Source organism: Condylura cristata, unplaced genomic scaffold (genome assembly GCF_000260355.1).
Source record: "Condylura cristata isolate star-nosed mole 26May11 unplaced genomic scaffold, ConCri1.0 scaffold00005, whole genome shotgun sequence".
NCBI classification, from domain to species: domain Eukaryota; kingdom Metazoa; phylum Chordata; class Mammalia; order Eulipotyphla; family Talpidae; genus Condylura; species Condylura cristata.
The window spans coordinates 55,498,827-55,523,457 of NW_004567106.1; the positions used below are offsets into that span (position 1 = coordinate 55,498,827).

The 24,631-nt window shown below is 38.3% G+C and overlaps 1 protein-coding gene across 1 annotated transcript in view; it reads right to left on the reverse strand.

Annotated features, from left to right (window-relative positions):
- Positions 1 to 556: 556 nt before the first annotated feature.
- Positions 557 to 24,631, reverse strand: part of SLC13A1 (solute carrier family 13 (sodium/sulfate symporter), member 1) — a 68,420-nt gene continuing 44,345 nt past the window's right edge. Inside the window, exons 8-15 of the mRNA XM_004677170.2 lie at positions 21,228 to 21,347; positions 16,100 to 16,198; positions 15,663 to 15,764; positions 10,858 to 10,964; positions 9,099 to 9,208; positions 4,520 to 4,681; positions 2,468 to 2,605; positions 557 to 694 (exon numbers count right to left, since the gene is read on the reverse strand). Of these exons, the coding sequence (XP_004677227.2) occupies positions 557 to 694; positions 2,468 to 2,605; positions 4,520 to 4,681; positions 9,099 to 9,208; positions 10,858 to 10,964; positions 15,663 to 15,764; positions 16,100 to 16,198; positions 21,228 to 21,347 (976 nt within the window). The remainder of the gene's footprint in view (positions 695 to 2,467; positions 2,606 to 4,519; positions 4,682 to 9,098; positions 9,209 to 10,857; positions 10,965 to 15,662; positions 15,765 to 16,099; positions 16,199 to 21,227; positions 21,348 to 24,631) is intronic.

Below are 24,631 nucleotides of genomic sequence, written 5' to 3' on the forward strand. Positions count from 1 at the left end.
TAGCAGTTCAATTTCAGTTTTTACACTAATGTACATATCAAAACAATCTGATTGAGATATTTTTAATGAGAAAGTATACACTGCATTTAGATTAAACTTTCCTACACAGCTTTTGCTTCCCTGAAAATCCCCTTGAACGACACTAAAGAAATGATGTATCCAAGTACCTTGTTAGCGTGAATATTTTATGTTTGATTTCTAGCTTCATGGAAGTTTCTCGAATAATATATTGACAATTGAAATGTTATACTGAACCCAAATATGAAATGAAATAAGACCTGCCCTTTGAAAGTCCAGCTATAAATTACTCTTAAGAAAAAGGAGCATTCATATGGTCCATGAACACAATTTCAACTGTGGAGTTTTTGAGGAAGGCACATAGATGTTCCTCAAAGAAAATGTGGACTGTGGGCTATGATGGCAGGTTTCAGATATTTGCCAGAACTGCAGCAGTACACCAGGAGTGATTTAAAGGTATCATCAGTTTTCCAGAATCAAATTTTGCAATGAATTCTTAATGGCCTCCAAAGCTCACCACAAGATAGTTGGAACATTCTCACGGCGTGGTCTCATTTTTAATTGCAGGTGCCCAAGAAGGGTAAGTGTAAAGGTCAAACATGGGTGCAATCCAGGTGAACATGCCAAGCATCACCACAGCAACGCCCAAAATATTTATGCCAAGTCCCGCTTTGACCTTGAATAAGAAAGAGTAATAAACGTCACTCTCTCAAAAAAGAAAAATGATGGGAGAATTGGGACGCTGTTGCAAGATGCATGTGCCAGATTTGCATGCATCCTATAGATAGTGTAAATTGTTGAGTGCACAAAATACATCATTCTTCCACTCCTGTCAAGAAGAGAATCTGTCCTCAGCTCAGAGGCAGCTGAGTCTCAGTGAACTTTCTTTTAGAAATATACCAAAGTCATTCTGATTTTAGAAAAGGCCCTTTAAAAGATCTGCCCATTCCTATGTATTAGAGTTTGAGTTTTGTGGTTTTGATTTTCAGCAGCTGAGGACTGGGTAACTATGAAAATTGGATCTTCCATATTTACTCAATATTATTATCCATCTAGCTTTCAGTATTCTCTATTGAGATTTAATAATGCCACTTCTATTCATCTTTCTTAGAACTGCCATTTTTTCTAGCTCTTACATTATCATGTTGTCCATTAAATCATCGCAAAATTGCTTTCTAGCCATTATAATAGAGGTCAGCAAACTATTGCCTGTGACCAGTTGCTATAAAGTTTGATGGCCCACAACCATGTTCATCTGTTCCATACTATGTTGGCTGTTTTCATGCCATAATGGCAGAGCTGAGTTGTGTGAGGAAGACCAGCTGGCCAAAGAATTCAGCTGTTTATCGCTGCAATCATTATATTGAAACTTGGAGTCGCAGGGCCAAGAACTATGGGAACCATGGTGCTGGGTGTGGTGGAGTAACATGCATATGAGGAAATGTGATCATATACCTCTGAGTCACATACTGTGTGGTAAACCACTGTTGCTCAATTAAAATTAAATGTCCTAGAAAGAAAATGAAAGCAAATAAAAAATAAAGAAGCATGGCATCCCAAAGCAAAATGGGGATACCTAATGGTGCAAACCTTTTGTTTCTTCAGACACCCTATATTTATATTTGAGTAAAATACTTAGGACAGTGCTGATATTCTATTTTATGTTTCACATTTTATTTATCAAAAAGATATTACATGACTCTGTATAGTAGCGTTACTATAATGTTTATGTTGCAGGGCATAGGGTAGGGATCTATGTAAAGCAGATGGAGCTGGGACTTAATCTGAAGGTGTGTTTGCTTAGCAAGCTCACTGAATTATTTCAGTTTTATTCATGGTTAGTTTGACTTGGAAGTTGGAGCTCAAGATTGCAGGGAGATTATCACATTCTCAAAGTAGTTCTTGACTACCACCACTTTTGTGAATAGCAAAATGTGCACATTTTATCACTTAAATTTCCCATTATCACCTACTTGTGCTCTCCTGTCAGGTGCCAATATTAGAATAAGACGAAAGAAGACTTTTAATCAACCAGGCACTGAATCCAGTGTCTTATTCAGAGCAAATGTTGTTCGCATAAATATTTCTGAGAGCAAAGCATAGTACTATGTGATTGCTGGATTTCATTGACCTTATTTCTTCCTCTTACTTAGGTCAAGTTGAATACTGAATCTGTAAGTTTAAGTCATTGTGTTGAAAATATTGATGCTTCTTTCCTTCTCCTGGGATATTACTGATGCACTCAATATCTCTGTATTTATGATGGCAAATTCTAATGGCATGTCTGCTTATCATTATTACTCATAAGAACAAAACACTCAAGACTCTAGTCATGTGCTCACCCTAAAATAGCAGAACTTAAACCACTGCCAGCTTATTAGTATGTAGAAGGAAAAAATAACCCAAGACACCACACAAGAAATGTAGACTGAAACTTGAGCTTACTCACCATGTCAATCACTTTTAGATGGCCATATGAAAACACAATGGCATTGGGTGGGTTTGCTACTGGTAAGAGAAATGAAAATGACGTGCACAGAGTAGAAGGTATCAAAATATAAAGAGGGTTTATTTGAATAGCTTCAGCCTGTTGGGAAAGATAAAAAGGAGTCTCAGTAAAATGTTGAGGTCCAAGTATCAAATGACAAAAATGTTAAACTTTCCTAGACATAGGTTGGAACCTACAGATATAAAATTATATAATAGATAGAGCTATAACTTGAAGAAAATTTTTAGAAAGTTCTTCTTCCTGTGTTTATATGATTATTGGTATCCATTTAAGCATTAGAGCTCAGTTCATTTAGAATATATTCAATTATTACAGAGGCTAAATAAAATAGCAACCGTTGTTACTATTTTACGTTGGTAAATGCTGTGCAAAGTCTTTACATATATTGTTTACAAATAATATATATGGAAACATTTATGTGTATTCTATGCAATGTAATATACACTATAATATGCTTTCTATTTGCTTTATGAAAGGTCTGCTCTACCCCCAGATAATGGAAGAAGAAACTGATAGGCCATTTGCCCAAATACACAGATGAAAATCAGGAGAACTAGGTAGGGTCTCTGGTCCCTCTGGCTCCAAAGCTTCCCATCATGCCATGCCATTGCCTCTATTGCCTTGGAGGCACATGTACTTTTTTTTTTTTTTTAAAGATTTATTTATTTATTCATACAGAACTGGGGGACAGGCCAGAGGCTCAGGGATGGTGAGAGGCTTCACCAGAGACAGAGTGGGGAGCAGAACAGGCAGATTGACGAAGTACACTGCTGAGGGGAGCAGCGGGCGGGTCAGGAGAGGTCTGGCTCGCCATGTGGTCTCCTCCGGGGCAGGCGGCAGGCGGGAATCGAACTCATGCGGAAGTGGCTTCAGATTCTCAGTGCTGTGCTTTAACCCGCTGCGCCACCAGGGAGGGCCACATGTACTTTTTTTTAAAGGATTTATTTATTTATGCATACATTGCAGAGGTGCAGGGGTGGTTAGAGGATTCACCAGAGAAAGAATGGGGAGCAAAACAGTCTGACTGAGGGAGTACACTGCTAAGGGGAGCAGTGGCGGGCCTGGAGAGGTCTGCCACGCCATGTGGGTCAGCTCTGGGTGGGGATGAAACTTATGCTGAAGTGGCTTTAGCTTCTCAGTGCTGTGCTTTAACCCACTGTGCCATCAGGGAGGGCCCAGAAACACATGTAATTTAAGATGTGCTTGGGATCTTCACAGAAGAAGAAATTACTAGCATTCTTAATTCACCACATTATCTTCTAACGGCTCCATGTTGAGAAGTTAAAAACTGAAAACCCCAAAATGATGTTTTACCAATATAAAATGCCTATATTTCTTTTCTAATTCGAAGCAGCATGTCAAGAGTGCCAGCAGAAGATGCCCCTTGAGCTGGCAACACAGCAATTTCAGAAAGACAATCCTTCTTCATTGAAAGTGCTTTCCTCATCTGTCCCAATTAAATTTTTTTTTTTTTTTTTACCTAAAGCTATGTCTTATATGTCTTATCACTGGGGAGGTGGGAAGATAGATTTTCCCTCTCTCCTTTTGAAAATCCACTTGCTTATCTTTTCAAATTCCTTCCCTGGGCAGTGGAGAACTGTGACTAACCTATTTAAACTTAAAGCCTGAAGTGTAAGTCTTGAGTTTCATTCACGTGCAAATCACTTCTACGTGGCACTGCTCAGAGATTCAGAAATAATCTTCCAGAGGGAGACAGGTCTGTGATAGTGGTCTAAGGACTAGAGTTGCCAGTTCATGCTGATCCCCCCAGGCTTAACACTGGAAAGGATATAGGCTGACCCTCCCACTTATCTGTACAGCCAAACCAGGGAGAAGGAAGGTAGCATTCACTTCAGACTGCGCTGTTCCAAAAGAAGGAAAATAGCTTTCTTAATTCAAGCCAAAAATGACTTCATTTCAGAGGGCATGAGAGAAATGACATCCATACTACCCTTTTGGTGAAGAGTGAAGTGGGATACGCAAGAATCTTACCAGTGGAGCCAGTATGGGGAGGAGGAGGGTTATGGTAGCGGGATTGCTGGCGACCTCTGTTAAGGATGTGACCAGCAAAGAAGATGTGAGAATTATTAGCCATCCTGGTAAAGAACCTAGAGGAGATAATTGATTTGCTATCCACTTGGATAGTCCCGAGGCCTAGAAAAACAAATTTATAGCATTCATTATTCATTAATAATTCATTTTTAATCAACTGATTTAAATAAATAAAAGCTGTACTTGCTGTGAGAACTGACCTTAAATATTAGTTAATCTTTCTTTTTTCCTGTGGTATAGTAGATGGCTTTGACATGAATAGTTCTCAGCTATTCTTATTTTACCTCTACCAACATGCTTTAGGATGCTTGAATTGTCTTCCCATATTTTTTAATGCAATTTAATTTAGCTGATTAAAATATGTGACTATTTTAACTAATCATGTGGCACTATAGGACTTTAAAAAAAAGAGGAGCTCTTCTGGTTTACCTTTCTCCACTTCTAAATTGTACTCCTTAAAGACAAACACTCGCAACTCTTATTAGATATTTATAGGTGTGTTTAGATAGTTAGAGCTTCAATTACAAGCAGTAAAGTCCCATAGGGAAAGTGGTCAAAGACATCCCCAGTTGGTGTATACCGCCTAGTGAATACCAGATATCATGCACGTTTTGTGTAGTTTATATTTATTTATGTATACATACAGAACTGGGGTACAGGGCTAAGAGAAGATTCACTAGAGACAGAGTGGGGAGCAGAACAGGCCGACTGACGAAGAGCACTACTAAGGGGAGCAGCAGGCAGATCAGGAGAGGTCTGCCGCACCATGTGGGTCACCTCTGGGGCAGGTATCGAACTCATGCTGAAGTGCCTTTAGCTTCTTAGAGCTGTGCTTTAACCTGCTGCACTACCAGGGACGGCCTTCTACTTATGTTTTTATTTGTTTTGACTTTAGATGGGAAAAGATGATCTATCATTTAAATCACATTGACACTGTTCATCCCAGAATATAAATATACAAACTTTAATAATGGATTTTGATTATGTCTGACTAGATCTGTTGGGAAAGATCCCCCCCCACACACACACACATATTGCTCCCCGCTCTGGAAATCTTCAGGATCATTCAGTGGCGATAAAGGCTCTGACAGTCTCCATGAATTGCTTTTGCATTAGGAGGAGATCTCACTGCTCCAGAATCTCCAGATTTTAGCTCTGGGAGACTTCTTGTATTAAGTCTTAGCAATATCCTCCTATTTCCTTTCCTTTTCTTCTATCTTAAACTCCTATTAATTGTCAGTTTGGATTGCTACTCTAATTTCCTTATCCGCTTTTTCAAAATTTATCATATTTTTGTCTATTTTTTTAAACAAGTTTAAGCATCATCTTCTAAACCTCTTCTTGAATTTTAAAAATGTTGTTCTCATACTAGTGTTTTTTTCTTTATCCATTTTTAAAAAACAACATTCTATTTTAGTTTTATGTCTTTAATATTTCAGCATTTCTCAGAGACATCAATGACAACTTTTTAAAGTTTTACTTCATGCATCTGCCTTACTTTTTTGTTATTCCCTTTGCTTTTGTTTTTTATATTTTGTTCTTATTATATCAGAGTTGTCTGGTGATCCAGAACTATGCATTCATGTTTAAAAGGGAGGCTGTAAACCTGATGACTGAAGCTTTTTATTTCTGGGCAAGGCTCGTTGAGAGGAAGACTTTACTGTAGGTGACTGAGCTGTTGAGTCTTATTGATTCAATTTCGCTACAAGTAAATCTAAATTTTCTACAGGGAGGAAAGAGAGCAGGAGCCTGTCTATTCAAGACTGGAGATAGCATCTGGGATGTTCACAGCTCCTTATACAATTTTTAAACCATCTTTTATTTTTAGTCCTGGTTTCCCCCCAGCTTTTAGTTTATCTGCTGCATCTAATTTCTATGCTCTTCCAGAAACATGAGGATGAATCACATGTTGGCTCTTCCTTTTGCAAGCCTGGAGACTTTAGCTTTCTCTACCTTTTTCCTATTATACAAAGTCAGCTACCCCTCAAATATCCTGTTTGCATTTCCTAAATTTTGTCAGTATTTCATGTTATTGTCCCTGTTACAGTCTTTATCTCTCAGAATAAATGACACTTTTTGTTGTTGTTTTGTTAGAATCTGAGAAAAATAGTATTAATTTCTCCATCCTTAACTTAGGAGAAAAAAAATTAAGGAATGTGTGAAAAGGGAATAGTCATTCACTAATAAGAATAGTGGCTAATATCACTACCATTAGCTCAGGAGAGTTCAGTCATGTTAAAATAAAGCCAAACGGCATTTAAAAGAGGAAATTGTAATAAACTGAATGCTTTTATAGCTGTTCTCTCAGTTTTTAACTAGAAGGATTATCATTTCCTTTTGAAAATTTGCCAAACTAATTGTAAGTTGGAACAAATTTTAAAAAGTCTACTTCTTCAAATCTTTATAAAACTAGTTTCTAGGGGCATGGTTGTCCACATCCGTATTTTTCAAATTCATGACTTCAGTCTGATTGCTGAGGCAGGTTTATTCTAGGTATCCCATTGGAACTGGCTCTATGTCCTGGGATTCCCATGGCAAGCTAGCACTACCCCCTGGCTCCTCAAATTCCTCTAGTGAGATGGCTAGTGTATCGGATCAGTCCACACCTTGTCATTTCCTTTGATTTTGCTACACTAGTGTCTGGTCACTGCTTTTCCAGCCATTTGAGTAGCTAAGATTCCATCCAAACAAATCCAGAGAAGGAGAGAGGAACAAAGCTCCCAGTGATGCCAGAATTGCTGATTCTGATTTCCTCACAATTAAATTAGCAGACTTAGGAATGGAAGTTATTTATTCTGAGAAACCAAGTCTCATTACGGCTGAGCTAGTAGAAAAGCACATTTGTCTGACATCTCGATCAGTTATATTTTAGCAGCCTATGAGGCAAACCAAAATGATATTGTAACTGACATGCAGAATTGAGACAATTTCCGAGGCTTTCACTTATTACCAAATCCTGTCACTGAGAGTTCAAGTATCTAAACCCCACAGAAAAACATTAACAATATGGTCAAAAGCAGTCCCCTGTAGGTGATCAAGGAGACAACAGGATAGTTATTTGTCTTGAGAAATCCAGAAATTTAACTCCCCAGAAAATGAAAGGTTGGACACTACACCTCTCTCACCATGCTTTTTAGTTTGATGATTGAAGAAGAAAATGCTCATTGAGTAAGAGATGGAACAGTCATGTGCTTTAAGTCTTTAGAGAAGGTTATAAAGTCAGAAATGAGAGGTTTTAAATTTAAAAATACAGAATTTTCATGGGCTTTCTAGAAAGGATACTTTTCTTCCAAAAACCCTACAGTGACCAAGGCAATTTTAAGGGAGACAGCCTCCCTTATTCTACTAAATGGAGAGTCTAGGCCAAAGCAATAGGCATACTAAATAGTCAAGTATATTCCTTTGGGTGGTTTTATTTCTTCCTAAAATTAGACATAACACAATATTAGGCATGGTCACATGAAATTGTTTCCAGACTTCATTTAATAAGCCTGTATTAAGTACTTTGGATTCTAGTTCTTTTCTCTTTCTCTTTCTTTGACAGCATTATGATCATGATAGATTGAAGAACGTGTGAGAGCGACTCACATTCATCATGAAATAAGGTAGGGTAGACCACAGAAAGAGTGCTTCACTAGGTAAGAGTCACTATAGGTAGGACTGTTTTTTAGTATTTACTTTTTTTTCAAGATTTGGGTTCAGGCCAGAGGTGCAGGGGCAGTGAGAGGATTCACCAGAGTCAGAGTGGGAAGCAGAACAGACAGACAGACTGAAGGACACTGCTAAGGGGAGCAGCAGGTGGGTCAGGAGAGGTCTGTTACATGTGGGTCACCTCTGGGGCGGGGATCAAACTCTCACAAGCAGCCTGCTTGTGGTGCTGCATCCTAACCTCTTGTGCCACCAGGGAGGGCCTAGATAGGGTTTTTATACAAGTTTATTTTCTTACAGATCTAGTCTTCTAATACCATTGCATGGATTATGAATTCTAATCTTAGGACCTCACTGGTGGCACGAGTTAAAGCACAGCATTATGAAGCTGTCCTCAGCCACGGGCAGCACGAGTTCAATCCCTGGCCAGGGAGGTGACCCATGTGGCATGGCGGACCTCTCCTGACCTGCCCACTGCACCCCTCAGCAGTGTATTTTGGCACATCTGCCTGATCTGCTTCCCACTCTGACTCTGGTGAATCCTCTCACTGCCCCTGCACCTCTGGCCTGTACTCCAGTTCATCTGCCCATAAATAAATAACTAAAAAAAAAAAAATTGTAATCTTTATGAATCTTTATTTCCTCTGAAATGCTGGGATATCATAAAAATTATATTTTATATTGGCAGCCTGGTAAAATTCTTTAACTTTGTACTCACCTCATCTTTGTGTTATATTTACTGTGTAGCTATTGAAATCTGCATCATTAAAATGATAGGATGAAGTTGAATATGCCCAAATCGTGCATGTCTCTGTGTTCTTCTTTTGAACAGTCTAGTTAATTGTTAAACATCTCAGACTCAGAGTATTACCTCACAGCCTTCTGCCAATGCAAACCCTCCACCAACAAGAATCGCAATATCCCAGGGCATGAATGACTGGAATTCTTTCCAAGTAATCAATGGAGAATAATCAAAAGCAACTGCAAAACAAAAGTCCTTCCATTACATACTGCTTACAATATGATATGCTTTTTTTAAAAAAAAAAATTATCCTAAAGTAGTCAGATCACAAGAAGTTTTAACATTCAACATTGTTTTTTTATTAAGGGATATTCAGGCTTTGAGTAATTCCCACCTGACCTATGAGGAAGATTATATTATTTTAAAAAGTCCTAACTTTAGAATAAGCTTAGTTAATTATAACACTGTCATTTATGATGCTATTCATTTATTCATTCATTCATTCCACTAGAGTCTTTGCCTATTATGAAGAAAACAGTGTATTGGACTAGTCTTTGTTTTGCAAAATGTTTGTAATATCCATTAGTTGTAATAGCATCACATAACATCAACCTTATTATTTTTTCCTATATTTTTTGAATATTCAATTATATTTTCATGTCATAGGAATGATTTGATAGAGTCATTGGGATTCCAGTTTAAAATAAGTCAAAAGTCAGATTAAACAGTAAGAGTCACTTAGGAGCCATTTACAATGCTCATAAAACAATTATTGGTAAAGATTTCCCCTGATGTTTGTTGAGAAATAAGATCACTTATGAACACATTATGTCCACTTGACATTTGGGTGTAACCGGCTGACTTCTCCAGGGTGAGACTAGAGGCTCCTCCTTATCTCTTCCCCCAAAACCTAACCAAACCTACCCTCAGAGTTGACTGAAATTTTGCTAGTTCTTATTTGAATTAAGGCCACATATCCTGTTAAAATGAAAACACCTCTGAATTGTGCCTCTCATGCAAAATTTACCAAATTTTGCCTTATTTACATCTTCTTAATCTAGTGTTGAGTTTCTTAGGAGAATAGGAGCTAAAGAGTGAAGAGAGAAAATGAGATGGATGGGAAAGACTGCCTGTGGGCCTTCCTAGATAAGGAGCCAGGGAGGGAAGCCAAGTTCTGGCCTCACTACACGTGCCCCTGCCCAGCCAGAGGACTCTGGCGCCATAGTCAGAGCGCTCAGGGTCTCTAGGACTCAGTGCTCTGCCCACAAGACACACTGAGCTATTCTTATCAAGGGAAGAGCAAACAGCTTTTATTTCTATGCTTTGCTATTTACATATATCCTGTCTTAGAAGTCTGACTCATGAGTCATTTATGGATCTTGACTCAAGTACTCAGGTGGGCCCTGCCTACGGCATGAGCTTACTTGAAGTGGAAAAAGGAAAAGGAAAAGGAAAAGGAAATTCAGTCACTAACACAAAGTCCACATGCTATTAGACGATTTCCAAGCAATTCAAGACTTTTCCAATATTGTCAATATAGGAATATGACTACCCAGCCTATGATGTGTTGGTGTGAAACATAGATGTGAAGGAATTCTACATTCTATGTGTATGTGTGTACTGGTGTGTGTGGTTTGGTGTGGTATGTGTGTGAGTGTGTGTGTGAGAGAGAGAGAGACACTCCTATAAGCCTGCTTCCTTTGTTCTGTGTCATAAAGACAGTGCTGGGGACATCCCCAGCAGTGAATACCTTTTCTCCCAGGGGGGTATAGATTCCTTCTAGATCCCACACCATTCCCTCTGTTCTAAGCACAAACAGAAACCAGTGGAATTTTATATTTTTTTTCTCTTCTACTGAATTTGTTCAGAATTATAACTAATACTCAACTAATTTCTCCTGTTGCTGTAGTCTTTGTCAATCTCTTAGCCGGGATAAGAAAGAATAGGAGTCCTACAAGTAAGGCAACAGTTGAATCTGTAGCAAAACCAGGATACCTGAAAAAGGACAAACATGTACATTAAAATGGCATCAAGAACTAAGTGCTAGTAGCATACATGTGATAGAGGAGATTATTTCTAGGTGTCCTGCTCTAAAATCTATAGCCTGTGCCCATTATTTCTCTATAGTTCTCTCTCTTTTTTTCAAAGCTATGCATACACATGCTGAGATACTAAACCAATGTGGCAAATTTTCCTTTTAAGTAAAGCTTACCCACCTGATAAACAGTTCTGGTTTTATTTTATATTGGCAGGGAATCAAGGTCCAAAAATTGTTGGATGAGGCAAAGTCCCATCTAACACCCAACTATTTTACTGTGGCAAGACCCCTATACTACCAGAATTCCCTAAATTCTCCTATAAATTGTAAAAAGGAATTTATCTGTTTCTCTAAGATATAACACTGCTTTTATGATTATTAGACCCCACAATATCAGTCAAATGAAATCAACCTATTTAATGTTTTATAACACATGAAGCAATTAAAAAGTAGTTTATAAGATACTCAAAAATGATTACTTTACAAATTAGGAGTGATTCAAAAACTTATGGGTCTTCTAGACATAAGAACAGAAACTATAAAATATGTGGAAGCAAAGATAGGCGAAACATTATATGATATACACTTTAGTAAAATCTTTGAAGATACAGCACCCAATGCAGCGATAGTGAAGGAAAGAATAAACATATGGGACTACTCTTTTGCTTCTGGACAGCAAAAGAGACATTATAAAAAAAACAGATATCCCACTTATTGGGAAAAAATTCCTCACACAAAACTAGAGATAAAGGATCACAAAGATATACGAAGAGCTGATAAAACTCAAAAAAAATAAACAACCCCATAGAAAAATGGGCAGAGGAGCTAAAAAGACACTTCTCCAAAGATGTGCAGATGGCCAACAAGCATATGAAAAAATATTCAACATCACTTGTAATAAGGGAGATGCAAATAAAACTACAATGAGATATCACCTCACCCCAGTGAGAATGGCACATCTTCAAACAACTAGCAACAACAAATGTTGGTGAGGATGTGGAGAAAAAGGAACTTTCCTGCACTGCTGGTGGGAATGCAAACTAGTACAACCACTATGGAAAACTATTTGGAGGTTTCTCAAACTGCTAAAAATGGAGCTTCCATATGACCCAACAATCCCACTCGTAGATATCTACCCAAAAGACACAAAGACACTGATTCAAAAAGACACCTGCACCCCCATATTTATTGCTGCTTTATTTACAACAGGAAAGACATGGAATCAACCCAAATGCCCAAAAGTAGATGATTGGATTAAAAAGATGTGGTACCTATACACAATGGAATATTACTCAACAATCAAAAAGATAAACACATGCCTTTTGCAGCAACATGGATAGAGCTGGAAAAGATCATGCTTAATGAAATAAAGTCAAAAAGAAAAGGAAAAATACTGGATCATTTCACTGACAGCAGGAGTATAAAGGACGGGGGAGAAAATAATAATGAACAACTAAATAACAGAGACATTTTATGGGGGTGGAGTGGGGAATGGGATAAAAAATGGTGGTGGGGGGGAAGAGCACTGGACTATGGTGATGGCACACAGGTGAACTGGTGGTGAGAAGCCCATGGGGATTACAACTTTTTCCATTTTGTGGAAAAAGGCACAAAATGATGCAAAAATAAACTATTATATTATTTTAAATATATATATATGGGTCTTAGAATCACCAAGCTATGCCAGCAAATAAAAAGAGGTTCCCAGTAGCCTCAACAATTAAGAAGTTCCTAGAGACTGATATGAATGAAACAGGCATAAATAATTATAATTCAATTTTAAAAAGCAGCAATATTTAATCAATGGATCTTTGTAGATTGAGATGGACCCCCCTAAATGTGATTTGCTACATTATAACTCCGCCTGCTTACATACTAAAGAAGCTCTCTACTCCTATAATTCATGTAACAATCGAAATCGCAAGGAAATGCATTTTCTTAGCCAATCCGAGCATTTGAAGCAATCTGTTTTCCTTAAATACCTTCTTAATTTCATTGTTGAGTTAAAAGATATCTTGGTATAAATCATTTAGCCGATGTAACTAACATTTATTATTTTATTGTTCCTTATAGATTTTATTTCAGTTATATTTGTATCTCTTTTGCCAAAATTTTGCAGGAACCGTATAATCAGATTTTGTTTTATATGAAAAGAAAGACTGAATGCAGTCCAATTTCAAACAGATAGAAATAAACATTTTAGGTGGCAGCTATAAAATCTTTATATATCAACTAACTTTAGACAATTTAAAAGACCAAAACCTCTACATTATGAATATAATTTATAGACTACTTTAAATAAAATAAGTCATCAATACTGAACTAATTTGTTTTCCAAAGACTTTCAAAGCTATTATTAATTTATTATGAGTTTATTACAGATTAAATTACCTGTCTCAGCATTAAAAATATTTAAATTATAAAAATTTTATTTGCTTTAGCAGTATATAAACCCAACTGTTAGTTAAGTTTATGGCTTCAAATCCCTTCTTCTCTCAAACCTTTGCTTCCTTTCCTGAAGCAGGTTAGGATGTAACACTGCAAGCTGGCCACAGAGGCTTCAGTACGAGCTTGATCCCCAGTCCAAGAGGTGACCTACATGGTCCAGCTGATCTCTCCTGTCTCACCCACTGCTCCTCTCAGCAGTGTACTTCATCAATCTGTCTGTTCTGGGCCCCACTCTGTCTCTGGAGAATCCTCTCACTGTCCCTGAACCTCTGGCCTGTTCCCCAGTTCTGTATAAACAAACAAACAAACAAATTAATTAATTAATAAATCTTGAAAAAAAATCAATGTGTCAAATAATACTTGCATAAATGGAGAGACTGCATTTTGTTTAGAGATCTCAAACTGAGATTTATTTATTTATTTATTTTTTTAAAGATTTATTTATTTGTGCATACAGAACTGGGGTACAGAGGCTAAGGGGCGGTGAGAGGCTTCACCAGAGACAGAGTGGGGAACAGAACAGGCAGTTCGACGAAGTACACTGCTGAGGGGAGCAGCGGGTGGGTCAGGAGAGGTCTGCCACACCATGTGGTCACCTCTGGGGCAGGCAGGAATTGAACTCATGCAGAAGTGGCTTTAGATTCTCAGTGCTGTGCTCTAACCCGCTGCACCACCAGGGAGGGCCGAAACTGAGATTTATTTTACAGGAAACTGAAGCTCACAAAAGGAAGGCCAGCCATTTAACCATGGTACTCCAGTGCACTGCTGAATTGATTGGTGACTGACTCCGACTTGAACAAAGGAATTTGGAGTCAGATTTTGCTCCTTTGAAAAGTTTTGGCTCTATCTAAATAAACAGAAGGTGCTACTTCAGGGAGAGAAGAATTGCTTTATTTCATGGGAACAGAATACTTCTATCCTTAATGGTTTGACTTCTTTTCTTCAAACACATGGATTCTTGGTGGAGGGTTTCAGACAGGAAATCCAAATCAGAGATCTGTTGAATTTAGGAGCCAGGCTACTGCAGTGAAAGATAGACTGGGAGCACACGGCTCAGAACCAGAGTATTTACATTGACATGTAGGATGGTCCTTATTTTAGAAAAGTATGCTCCAATCTTCCCCCTCATTTCACATGACTGAACAGGGACTGCTGGTGTCTACAATACTGAAAGAGAAAATTGACTCTGACCCAACTTCTAACATTAGTTTGTAAACTCAGTCTTATTACTTGCTCAGGAATTTTATTCCAAAAATGGATCTAGGCTAGATATGTAGTGAACTAGTAGAAAAATGGTATAAGTAGAGAAAAGGACAATATACTGAACCAAATAAATAATCTTCCATAGACTTAAAAAATATTAAGTTTACAAAAAAAAAATCAGAGATTATGAATTCATACCAAGTTACTAAAGTATGAACGGCATTTAACTCATATAATAGACATTTCTATTGCACCTTCTAGAAAGAGAAGGGAAGCACTATTTTCAGTGCCACTATTGGTCCACGTTACAGACAAAATGCTGCAAGTTAAGTGACTTGCTCAAAGCAGGTGGGAGAGGAAGTCATGGAACCAACCAGGGTGGCTCTGAAGTCCTTACTCTACAGAACATGACTTTCTGGAATATTCTATTTCAACAATTTTAAGGATGTAACTAGACTTTTCTATAAGAGCCCGGTTTTTATTCACAGGTTAGTATAGATAAATCACCAATGACCTTCCCTTATACATCATTATTTTTCATTTCTTTTTCCTAAAAAGATTAAAATTAAAAATTTCCTTTCAGGCCCTTCCTGGTGGTGCAACGAGCTAAGGCATAGCACTATGAAGCTATCCACAGCCACTGCAGCATGAGTTTAACCTCAGGCCAGGGAGGTGACCCATATAGCACAGCAGACCTCTCCTGACCTACCTCCTGCTCCTCTCAGGTGTGTTTCAATAAATCCGCCCATCCTGCTGCCCATTCTGAATTCTCAAGCCCCTGAACCTCTGGTCTGTACCCCCGTTCTTGTATGCATAAATAAATAAATCATTCAAAAAACCCTTTCAAAGAAAATCTTGGGACATCTTTTAGACTTATGGGAATCATTAGGAGTTGAACCTTATTGGCCCAAGTTTTTGGTATTCTTGTTTAATCACCTCAGCACAAGTTTTTTGCCTGACAGTTTTGGTCTTTCCGCAGACTTGACAAAGTATGTAACACTTACTCTGAAAACAGGGAAGACCAGCCGGAAACAAAACCAGGATCTCGGCTGAACCACAAGAGGGCCATTACAATGAAGAGGACCAAGGTCACAATTTCTTGATACCTGTGAGAAAATTCCAATTTTTTTGTTTATTTCCTCTATCAAGACATTTGCCCTCATCAGGAGAATTTGTAACCGAACACTTAACATTGTCAAAACTGGATGTATCAGTCATTTGCCAGCTTCAGTGCAGTTAGCAAAGGACTTGAAGATTCCGTGGGTCTTTGCTATTCAACTAAGTTCTCATCAAATATCTGTCATGTTGAGTTATGCTCAAAAAGGCAAGCACATTCCGGACCCTTATGGAGTGTGATAATACATTACAGATAACACATGCTTATTTGCCTTTAGAGAAATAAAGCACTCTGCGTGTGTGTGTGTGTGTGTGTGTATCTTACCTTATTGGCCCAAGTTTTTGGTATTCTTGTTTAATCACCTCAGCACAAGCTTTTTGTCTGACAGTTTTGGTCTTTCCGCATTTGAACATCTCCTTAAAACTGAAAAGAAAAAAGTATTAAGTGAAGGCGTTCCCCTTTATAGAAGATATTTTCTGGGAGGGCACCGTAAAATAGCAGTATTTCTGCTAATGACAGAAAGCTGTGCGTTTCACCTTCCTTCCAGTCTTTCTTTTAATAACCTCTCCCTTCTTTTATACTTTTGTTCAATTTTGAATCCTCTTGTGCCCTATATTCCACGCTATCTTTAACTGAGCTTTTCCTTTCCCACAATCTTTGCTCTATCAAAATTTTGAAATGTGCCACATATCTCTAATTCAACCAACCCTTTATTCTATATCTGATTGATATATATTATATATATCTAAACATTTTAAAATATTTCAAAAAGATTTATTTATTTATTTATTTATTTATTTATTTATTTATGCATACAGAACTGGGGTACAGGCCAGAGGCACAGGGACAGAAGAGATTTACCAGAGACAGAGTGGGGAGCAGAACAGGCAGATAAGGGGAGCAGTGGACGGGTCAGGAGAGGTCTGCAAGGCCATGTGGATCACCTCCGGGGTCAGGCGGGGATCATCGAATGCATGCTGAAGTGGTTTTCGCTTCTGAGTGCTGTGCTTCAACCCACTACACCAAGGGGGATGGGGGGGGTGGAGATGGGGAGTTGCAGTAAAATATTTTTCTGTATCTGTGTATACATTGATTGTTGATTTTGTGTGTGTGTGTGTGTGTGTTTATCTCCTATTTTATGAAGGAGCTAAATTATTTGGGCACAGGAGAAGTGTCAGATGTCATCTTTGTCCATTATCTTTAAACACAGGTGTACTCAGCAAACACTTGGCTTACCAGCTCAACAGCACCTTTGCAAACTTAAGAGATGGTTATCACATTCATCACTATTGACTTGATTTTTCTAAACTTGAGTTGTAATTTAGGTTAGGGATGTCACATAACTAGCATGGATGGAATCCAAACAAGGTCTATTCTCAGAACTAAGTTCTACTCTATTACATTTTTATTCAACTTTCTTTACCCCTTATATTCTGATAGCATCCAATTTATTTCCAGTTCCTATATCTTCTAGCTTCTGATTTTAGTGATCCTAAAATAAAATTTAGTGACTAATTTTACTCACTAGAAGTTGAAGGTCTTCAAGTCCTTGATAGTGTTTGTGAAGCACAGTTCTGGACATAGATTTTAAAAGACTCCACTAGGGGCCCTCCCTTGTGGCACAGAGGGCTAAATTTCTGCACTATGAAGCTATCCACAGCCACTGCAGCACAGTTTGATCCTGGGCCAGGGAGGTGACCCACATGGCCCAGCAGACATCTCCTGTCCCACCCGCTGCACCCCACAGCAGTGCATTTCAGTAGCTCTACCTGTTCTGCTCCCCACTTTGTCTCTGGTGAATCCTCTTACCCCCTGCACCTCTCGCCTGCACCCTACCCCTTGTCTGCATAAATTAAAAAATAAATAAATCTTTAAAAAATAATAAGAGATCCCACTAGAGAAAGAAATATGTGAAGATACCTAGATTCTTATGGATTATCTCTTACAATGACTATGAATAGTTCAGTTACTCTCTTTTTATGTCAATATAGAAAGTACTTCTGAAAAAATATATATGCAAAGAAGTAAAAATTTGTATCTCAATGATATAGCTACATTCTCATGTTTACTGCAGTGCTATCACAACAGTGAAGACATGGAAACAGCTCAAACATCCATCCAGAGACGAGTGGATAAAGAAAAAAGTAGAATACACATACAATGGAATATTAACATGTGTATAACATGCAATGGAATTTGAGTTATAAAAAGGAATATGACATAATATATGCTGCAATATGGATGAACTGGAGACAGCATGCTACGTGAAAGAAGCTAGACGTGGAAAAAAATCAATATTGTATGATTTTACTTATATGTGGAGATCAAAAAAGTCAAACAGAGTGAAGCAGAGCATACATGGGTGCCAGGGGCTTAAGGAGAGGAAAGAGGAAGGTGTTGGCCAAAGAAGGCAAACTTCAGTTACACAGAAGAAGATTTAGAGCTTTTCAGTGCAAATAGGGCCAGTAGGGAACCATACTATATTATATATATTTAAAAATTTGTTAAGGGGTTAGGTCATATGGTAAGACCTTTTTCTTTCAACACAAAAGAAAAAGAATAAGCAGAAAGAAAGGAAAATATTGTTGGAGGTGATGGAAAAGTTTATGGCATTCAGACTGAGGTGGTGTGGGTGCAACAACATCTCCATGCGCATCATTAAATACCTGCATGTGTTCATTAACTACCTACAGCTGTTTGCATGTTATTCATACCTTAATAAAGCATATGAAAAGAGAAAGGAAGGAAGGACATTTCCTTCTGCAAAAGCACAAGGGTAAAAAGAGACATTTATGAGGAGAGGGCAGGAAGGCTGAGGTGGCGTGAGAATAGTTATCACACAAAGAGAATGTGTTATTTATTTTTCTGTAACTGATGTTCAGACTTGTTGAGATTGTGATTCTTTTTAGAGAATCAGAGTTTTCTCAATACTTAATTCATCCATCCTACACCTTCAGAATCACTTTTCTTCATATATCCTGACCCCCCGGAAATAATTAGATGAACGTTGTTGCATTTACAATCAGTGAGGTAATATTAAATTTTTATAGTCTTGATTAAATTGCTAACTAGTGCTAGTCTCAAAATTTTACCTGATTCAATATTACACACACACACACAAACACAGCATATAAAATATAATGCTACCCATGGACCCTTGAGAAACATTTCTAGAATAGGAAACAGAATTTAAAAAGATGAGACTCCTTAGAAACTATTTCCCACCCTGTACAAATAGCTATTTTGTCACCTTGGCTGGAGACAATAAATAGTTAAAGTCAAAAGCCAAGTTGGCTTTTGCTACAAATGAAGGTTAATGCCTTCACAAAGGAACCGATGAAGCATATGACAATGCATCACCCTCTCCATTTAAATGTGTCTGGTGGCAATGATCGATGAGCTTCACTTCCCAGGTAGGTTGGGGTCATTTATAATGGGCGAGTTAACTGTGTTAACAGCTAACACACTAATCAGAATGTATGGGAGCTTTCCAAGGGAGTGGTTGATAATTTCTGTTTGTCGATCTAAAACCTCTGGAGGTGAGCACCTTGGCAGAACTGAAAAGGACACTGAAAAATTAGCTGGAGCATGAAGCTGTGCAGTGTCTAACCAACATTGGATGCTCAAACATAGGCTGATTGTGATGGATGGACTTTGTCTAATGAGTGCACTTCATAGGATTTTGCTTTTCATAGAGAACACATTTCAGTGAAATTGCCCTTTATCTTCTTAATTTCTCTTTTATACCTGGTGGGCTTTTCAAAATAATGACAATGGTTGCAATCATATTTTATAAAGGCACTATATGTAACAACAAACCACAAAACAGGTGTGTGTGTGTGTGTGTGTGTACAGAAAATTTCTCTGTTGCTTTTGGGTTCCGGACCCCGCATCCTGTATTGCTACCTGTACAATTGAATAGACCCCCAAAGGCTTGGATTTCCAGAAAGAGGCATTTAGTATGCAGCTAGCCTCTCCCCACTGATGCCCACCTGCTGAAATCAGTGACATTCCACATATTTGCCTCACCAGGAGGACTGTCACATGCTGCTCACGCAATCTGGACAAATAGTTGTGTTTTGTTTTGTTTTTAAATTGGTACCATCTCCCTACTACAAATAAAATTGCAGCAGCTCTGGAGAAAAACTAGGAAGAAGAATGGAGCAGGAAGACTATCAGTCCTTGCATGATTAACTTTTGATAATTTGGAAACAGGAATGAAACAGTCCTTGATTGTAAGGTTTTGCTTTTCAAAGGAAGTAGAAAGAGCTAACTTCAGTCTCACTGGCTTGGTGGATAAGCTGTTGTTTCTATTCACAGGTTCTTGACATTATTTAGTGAGAATGAATTTGAATTGTTTCTCAAGAAAAAGATCCTCAAAATTTGCTATATGGCATGTTGCTCCCTTTGGGGGAGTTTGGTTGTCTGTTTTTGTGGATATACATGCAGCATTTCAGGTTTTGCTGAGGAACAAATAGTCTTTGTAATTTTGAAAGTTGGCTGCCATTTGACATGAAATTCATTGATACTTAGGCACCGCCACTTAACTTTTAGCCAAAGTAATAGTTGCAACTTCTCCTTGAATACCTATATCAGACTTTTTTTTGCACATAAGAATTGGGTTAGGACAGAGGTATGGTTGGTGAGAGTACTCACCAGAGACAGAGTGGGGAGCAGAACAGTGTCCTGAAATACACTGCTGAGGGGAGCAACAGGTGAGACAGGAGAGGTCTGCTGTGGGTCACCTTCCTGGCTGGAGATTTAATTTAGGCTGTAGAGAGTATAGTGCTGAGCCTTACCCCCATAGGCCACCAGTGAGGCCTCTTAGTGGCTCTTTATTGATGAACAATTCTTACCTGGACATCCATGTGGTCAACTTCTACAGTATCAGAAGTATTTTTCTGATCTTCCATTTAAATTCTGTTATTTTACCATTGGCGAAGCTGAGTCTGAGAAAGGATCAAGACTCACAAGGAGCATGCATCTGGGCTGGGAGAGGGACAGTTTTGTTTCTGGCCTCCTGATTCCAAGCTCATTTTCTTTCTACAGCATACCCTCTCGTGTCTTTATTTTACTGTCTCAAGGACATACCAATTCTGGTGCTAATATGAAGTAAGAAGCCCTGCATATTACAGTTTAAAGTAGCTCAAGAACCAAAGGGAATCCCCACAGTAAACCAAGAGAAGAGGAGAACTCTTCAAATTCCACTTTAACAAATTGTCTTGCATCCTCTGCCTAATGAGCTCCTTATGTGCTTCTGACCTATTAATATGTCTTGGCTCAAAAGGGACATGATGGATTTGCTTTCTATTAACTGTCCCACAGCCAATGTTGTTTTATGAATGAGAAATGCAGAGATTCCTGGAAAAGGTGAAAGAGCATTCGCTGAGCAGCTGAGAACTTGGAACCGAGACACTGTTACTTATCTGATTAACATGGTGTATTTACTTACTTGAATCCTACAAAAAGCCACTGAAGCCAAATCCAGGACAAGAATAGAATGATAATAGCGGCTGGGAAGGAAAGCATAAACCACGATCCAAAGTTGATGCAGCGACATTCAGGGTAGCGCCTGTGTGATAATAAAGAAACATATTCAGGACCTCCCGCGCAGCGGGTTAAAGCACAGCACAAAGAAGCTAAAGCCACTTCCGCATGAGAAGCTAAAGCCACTTCCGCATGAGTTCGATTCCTGCCGGCCCCGGTGGTGACCACATGGCATGGCAGACCTTTCCTGACCTGCCCACTGCTCCCCTCAGCAGTGTACTTTGTCCATCTGCCTGTTCTGCTCCCCACTCTTTCTCTGGTGAATCCTATCACCCCCTGCACCTCCGGCCTGTACCCCAGTTCGGTATGAATAAATAAATAAATCTTAAAATAATAATAATAATAGTAAAGTTTAAAAAAAAAAAACCGTATTCATAGGCAGAACACAGAGAAACCCTTGCTGTTCACACTTTTTCTGAAGGACCAGCCAAGAAAGCAGATAGGAGTTGTGCTCCTCGCTAAGTTCAGTATCAAAAGTTGAGTTCTTTGTCTCCTGATGTGTGTCTCCTGGGTTATCGCTGCTCCCTATCAAAGCAAGAATAGGCATGTGATGATTTTGGTTCCCTTTATTCACTCTCTAAGAAAGTGCTAGTGAAAGAGACTAGTACAGTAGCTGCTATTCATTACATGCACAAGAACTGGGTATAATGGGCATGTATGTGTGCTTGACAATACACAAATCATCCACCTTTGAATGAAGAAAGGCCAAAAGGCAGATTGGGCAACAGGTGAAGATTAACTAAATGGAACAAATGTATGTGATTATTTCTCAGTGGTAGCAGTTATCCCAGGCTCCGAGGAAGGGACTCTGATCTGCCTCATCCTGACTCTCAGTCATTTGTCTCTTTTCTTCTACCCCAAAACAACTGCCATCGTCTTACCAGGAGGCAGCAGCCCTTTCATCCTAGAATTAGACAACACTGTGGGACTGAGTCACATGGAATAAATCTGGCTAGACAAAGATAATTAAGAGTTTTAAGGAAACATCAAATTTCCCTTTATTTCTCCCAGTTATTTTCCACTCTTTCCCTCACATAATCACAAAACAGACTCAAGGAAAAAAGTCAGATATAAGTACAGTTTCTTTGGTAACCTCACATTTATTGTTTCAAGTTGCAGTGTAAATTCCAAGAAAATTCTCATATTATTATGACTATGGTATGACTGTGGGAGAAAAAAGAAATTTGAGAAAGAGTTGTTTTTCACTTTTTTTCTTGATTCAGTAACACAAAGACAGAATTGCATATCTAGAGAATAAAGAGAATATGTGAAAGTGATTCAAAAATATCTTTCTTCTGTTTGAAATCATGAAATGTGGACAGCTTTATGGAAATGATAGACTTTAAATTCTTGTTTTATGTTAATCACACCTTGTATGTTTTTAATTAGGAAAGATTATGTAAATAAATGAAATGTTTTGTGCCTAACATAAGCCACACTTATGTGTGGTACAATGTTTCCCTGTTTTAGGATAGTTCCTAGATAATGCAAAGGCTTAGAAGTTAAGACAATAACAAAATACAGATTTCTAACATTTTATACTTTTTTTAAACTTATAAAAAGTAACTTCCCTGGGTCTGGAAGATTTCTAACATTTTATACTTTTTTTAAACTTATAAAAAGTAACTTCCTTGGGTCTGGAGCTATCAATAGCAACTTGAAGATGACTTTTTTTTTTAGCTATCTCAAAGTGCATTAAGGTTAAGTTACCTATTTATGCAATTAGAAAATGACAAATGATAAATAAGAAATGCTAGCAAATACATTTTATCATGTTCATGAGTTTCCACTGAGAATTGCTTGCTTTAAAAAAAAAAAGTTTGTTGCTTTCAATTGAAAAATAAAATGAAGAGGTAAAGACTTAAGCTTGATCCCATCAATTCATTAGATTTGGATTACAGGTCGATGACTCATCCTGCACAGCCTGAAGACACTGAGAAATGTGACTTGAATCAGGTGGAAAACAATGTCCTTGGCCCCATTTCACTTTTCATCATTTGTGGCTCATACCTTAAAAATCTGGCTGCTGGACTCTCCCTGGTGGTGCAGCAGGTGAACGTGCAGCACTGAGAAGCTAAAGACACTTCAGCATGAGTTCGATCCCCACCTCGGAGGTGATCACATGGCGTGGTAGACCTCTTCTGACCCACCTGCTGCTCCCCTCAGGAGTACTTTATCAATCTGTCTGTTCTGCTCCCCACTCTGCCTCTGGTGAATCCTCTAACTGCCCCTGCACCTCTGGCCTTTATCCCAGCTTTGTATGCATAAATAAATAAATCTTTTTTAAAAATCTGGCTGCATTGTTCTCCCACCCACTGCAGAGAATCCTCTAAGATCTGTTTGGCCAAAGAGGGACTTTTCAATATTTTAGTTCCTTTAGAAATATGAAAGCCTGGAGAAGTTTAAAGCCTAATTTTGTTTACTCTTCAGTAGTCAGGAGGCATATAAACAATCACAACAGAATTGTGTCCTGCATGACCATAACCTTTACATTTATGAATCTATGAATAATTTGAATGATAATTGAAAGGATGGCATATTCTAGATTTGTTTCACAAGGGCTATGCCTGTCCCACTTTCTCACACCCTATCAATGCAGCAACTGTAAGTGCTAAAGCAGCTAAAGATTTCTTCCATCATGAACTATACTAAGTATATTTAAACCTGATAGAATTATTCTCTTTTATCTAACATTGTGCTTTGGTGTCTACCAGGTACCAGATACTCTTCCGGTCGTTTCGTATTCCCAGGGATTAGGTGAATATAATCTGGGTTCTCATAAAGTATTCACTGGAGTGAGGCACTCAGGCAATAGTAGGTAGGCATATAATGATTCAAAAAATGAAGCTCAACAATAAAATAAAAGATGCTAAGGGGAGGAAGACATTTTATATAGTGTGGTTAAGAAAAGTGTATTTGAAATTAAATCTAAATGGCAAGGAGTAGGTCATGTAAATGGCTGGGAAATAGCACTCTAGACAGGGGAAATAGCACTCTAGACAGATAAAATAGCAAAAGTAGGGCCCTGAAGTGTGAATGAGGTTGGAGTGTTTGAGCATCAAACAGAGGCCAGTGTGGCTGTGAGTGCTGAGTTTAAAGTGACATGAGATAAAAATTGAAGAAATAGCCAGCAGATTGGATGTCATCTTGAAGACTACCAGAAGGGATTTGGACTTGGATGCCAACTTAAGTAGACTAAGCTAGTAATGTTTTCTACTTCAACACCTATGTAAGTTTGTCATTTCTATACACCATGTTGCTATGGGGATTCTCACAATTGCAGAGGAGAAAGTCAAGACAGAGTTCTGA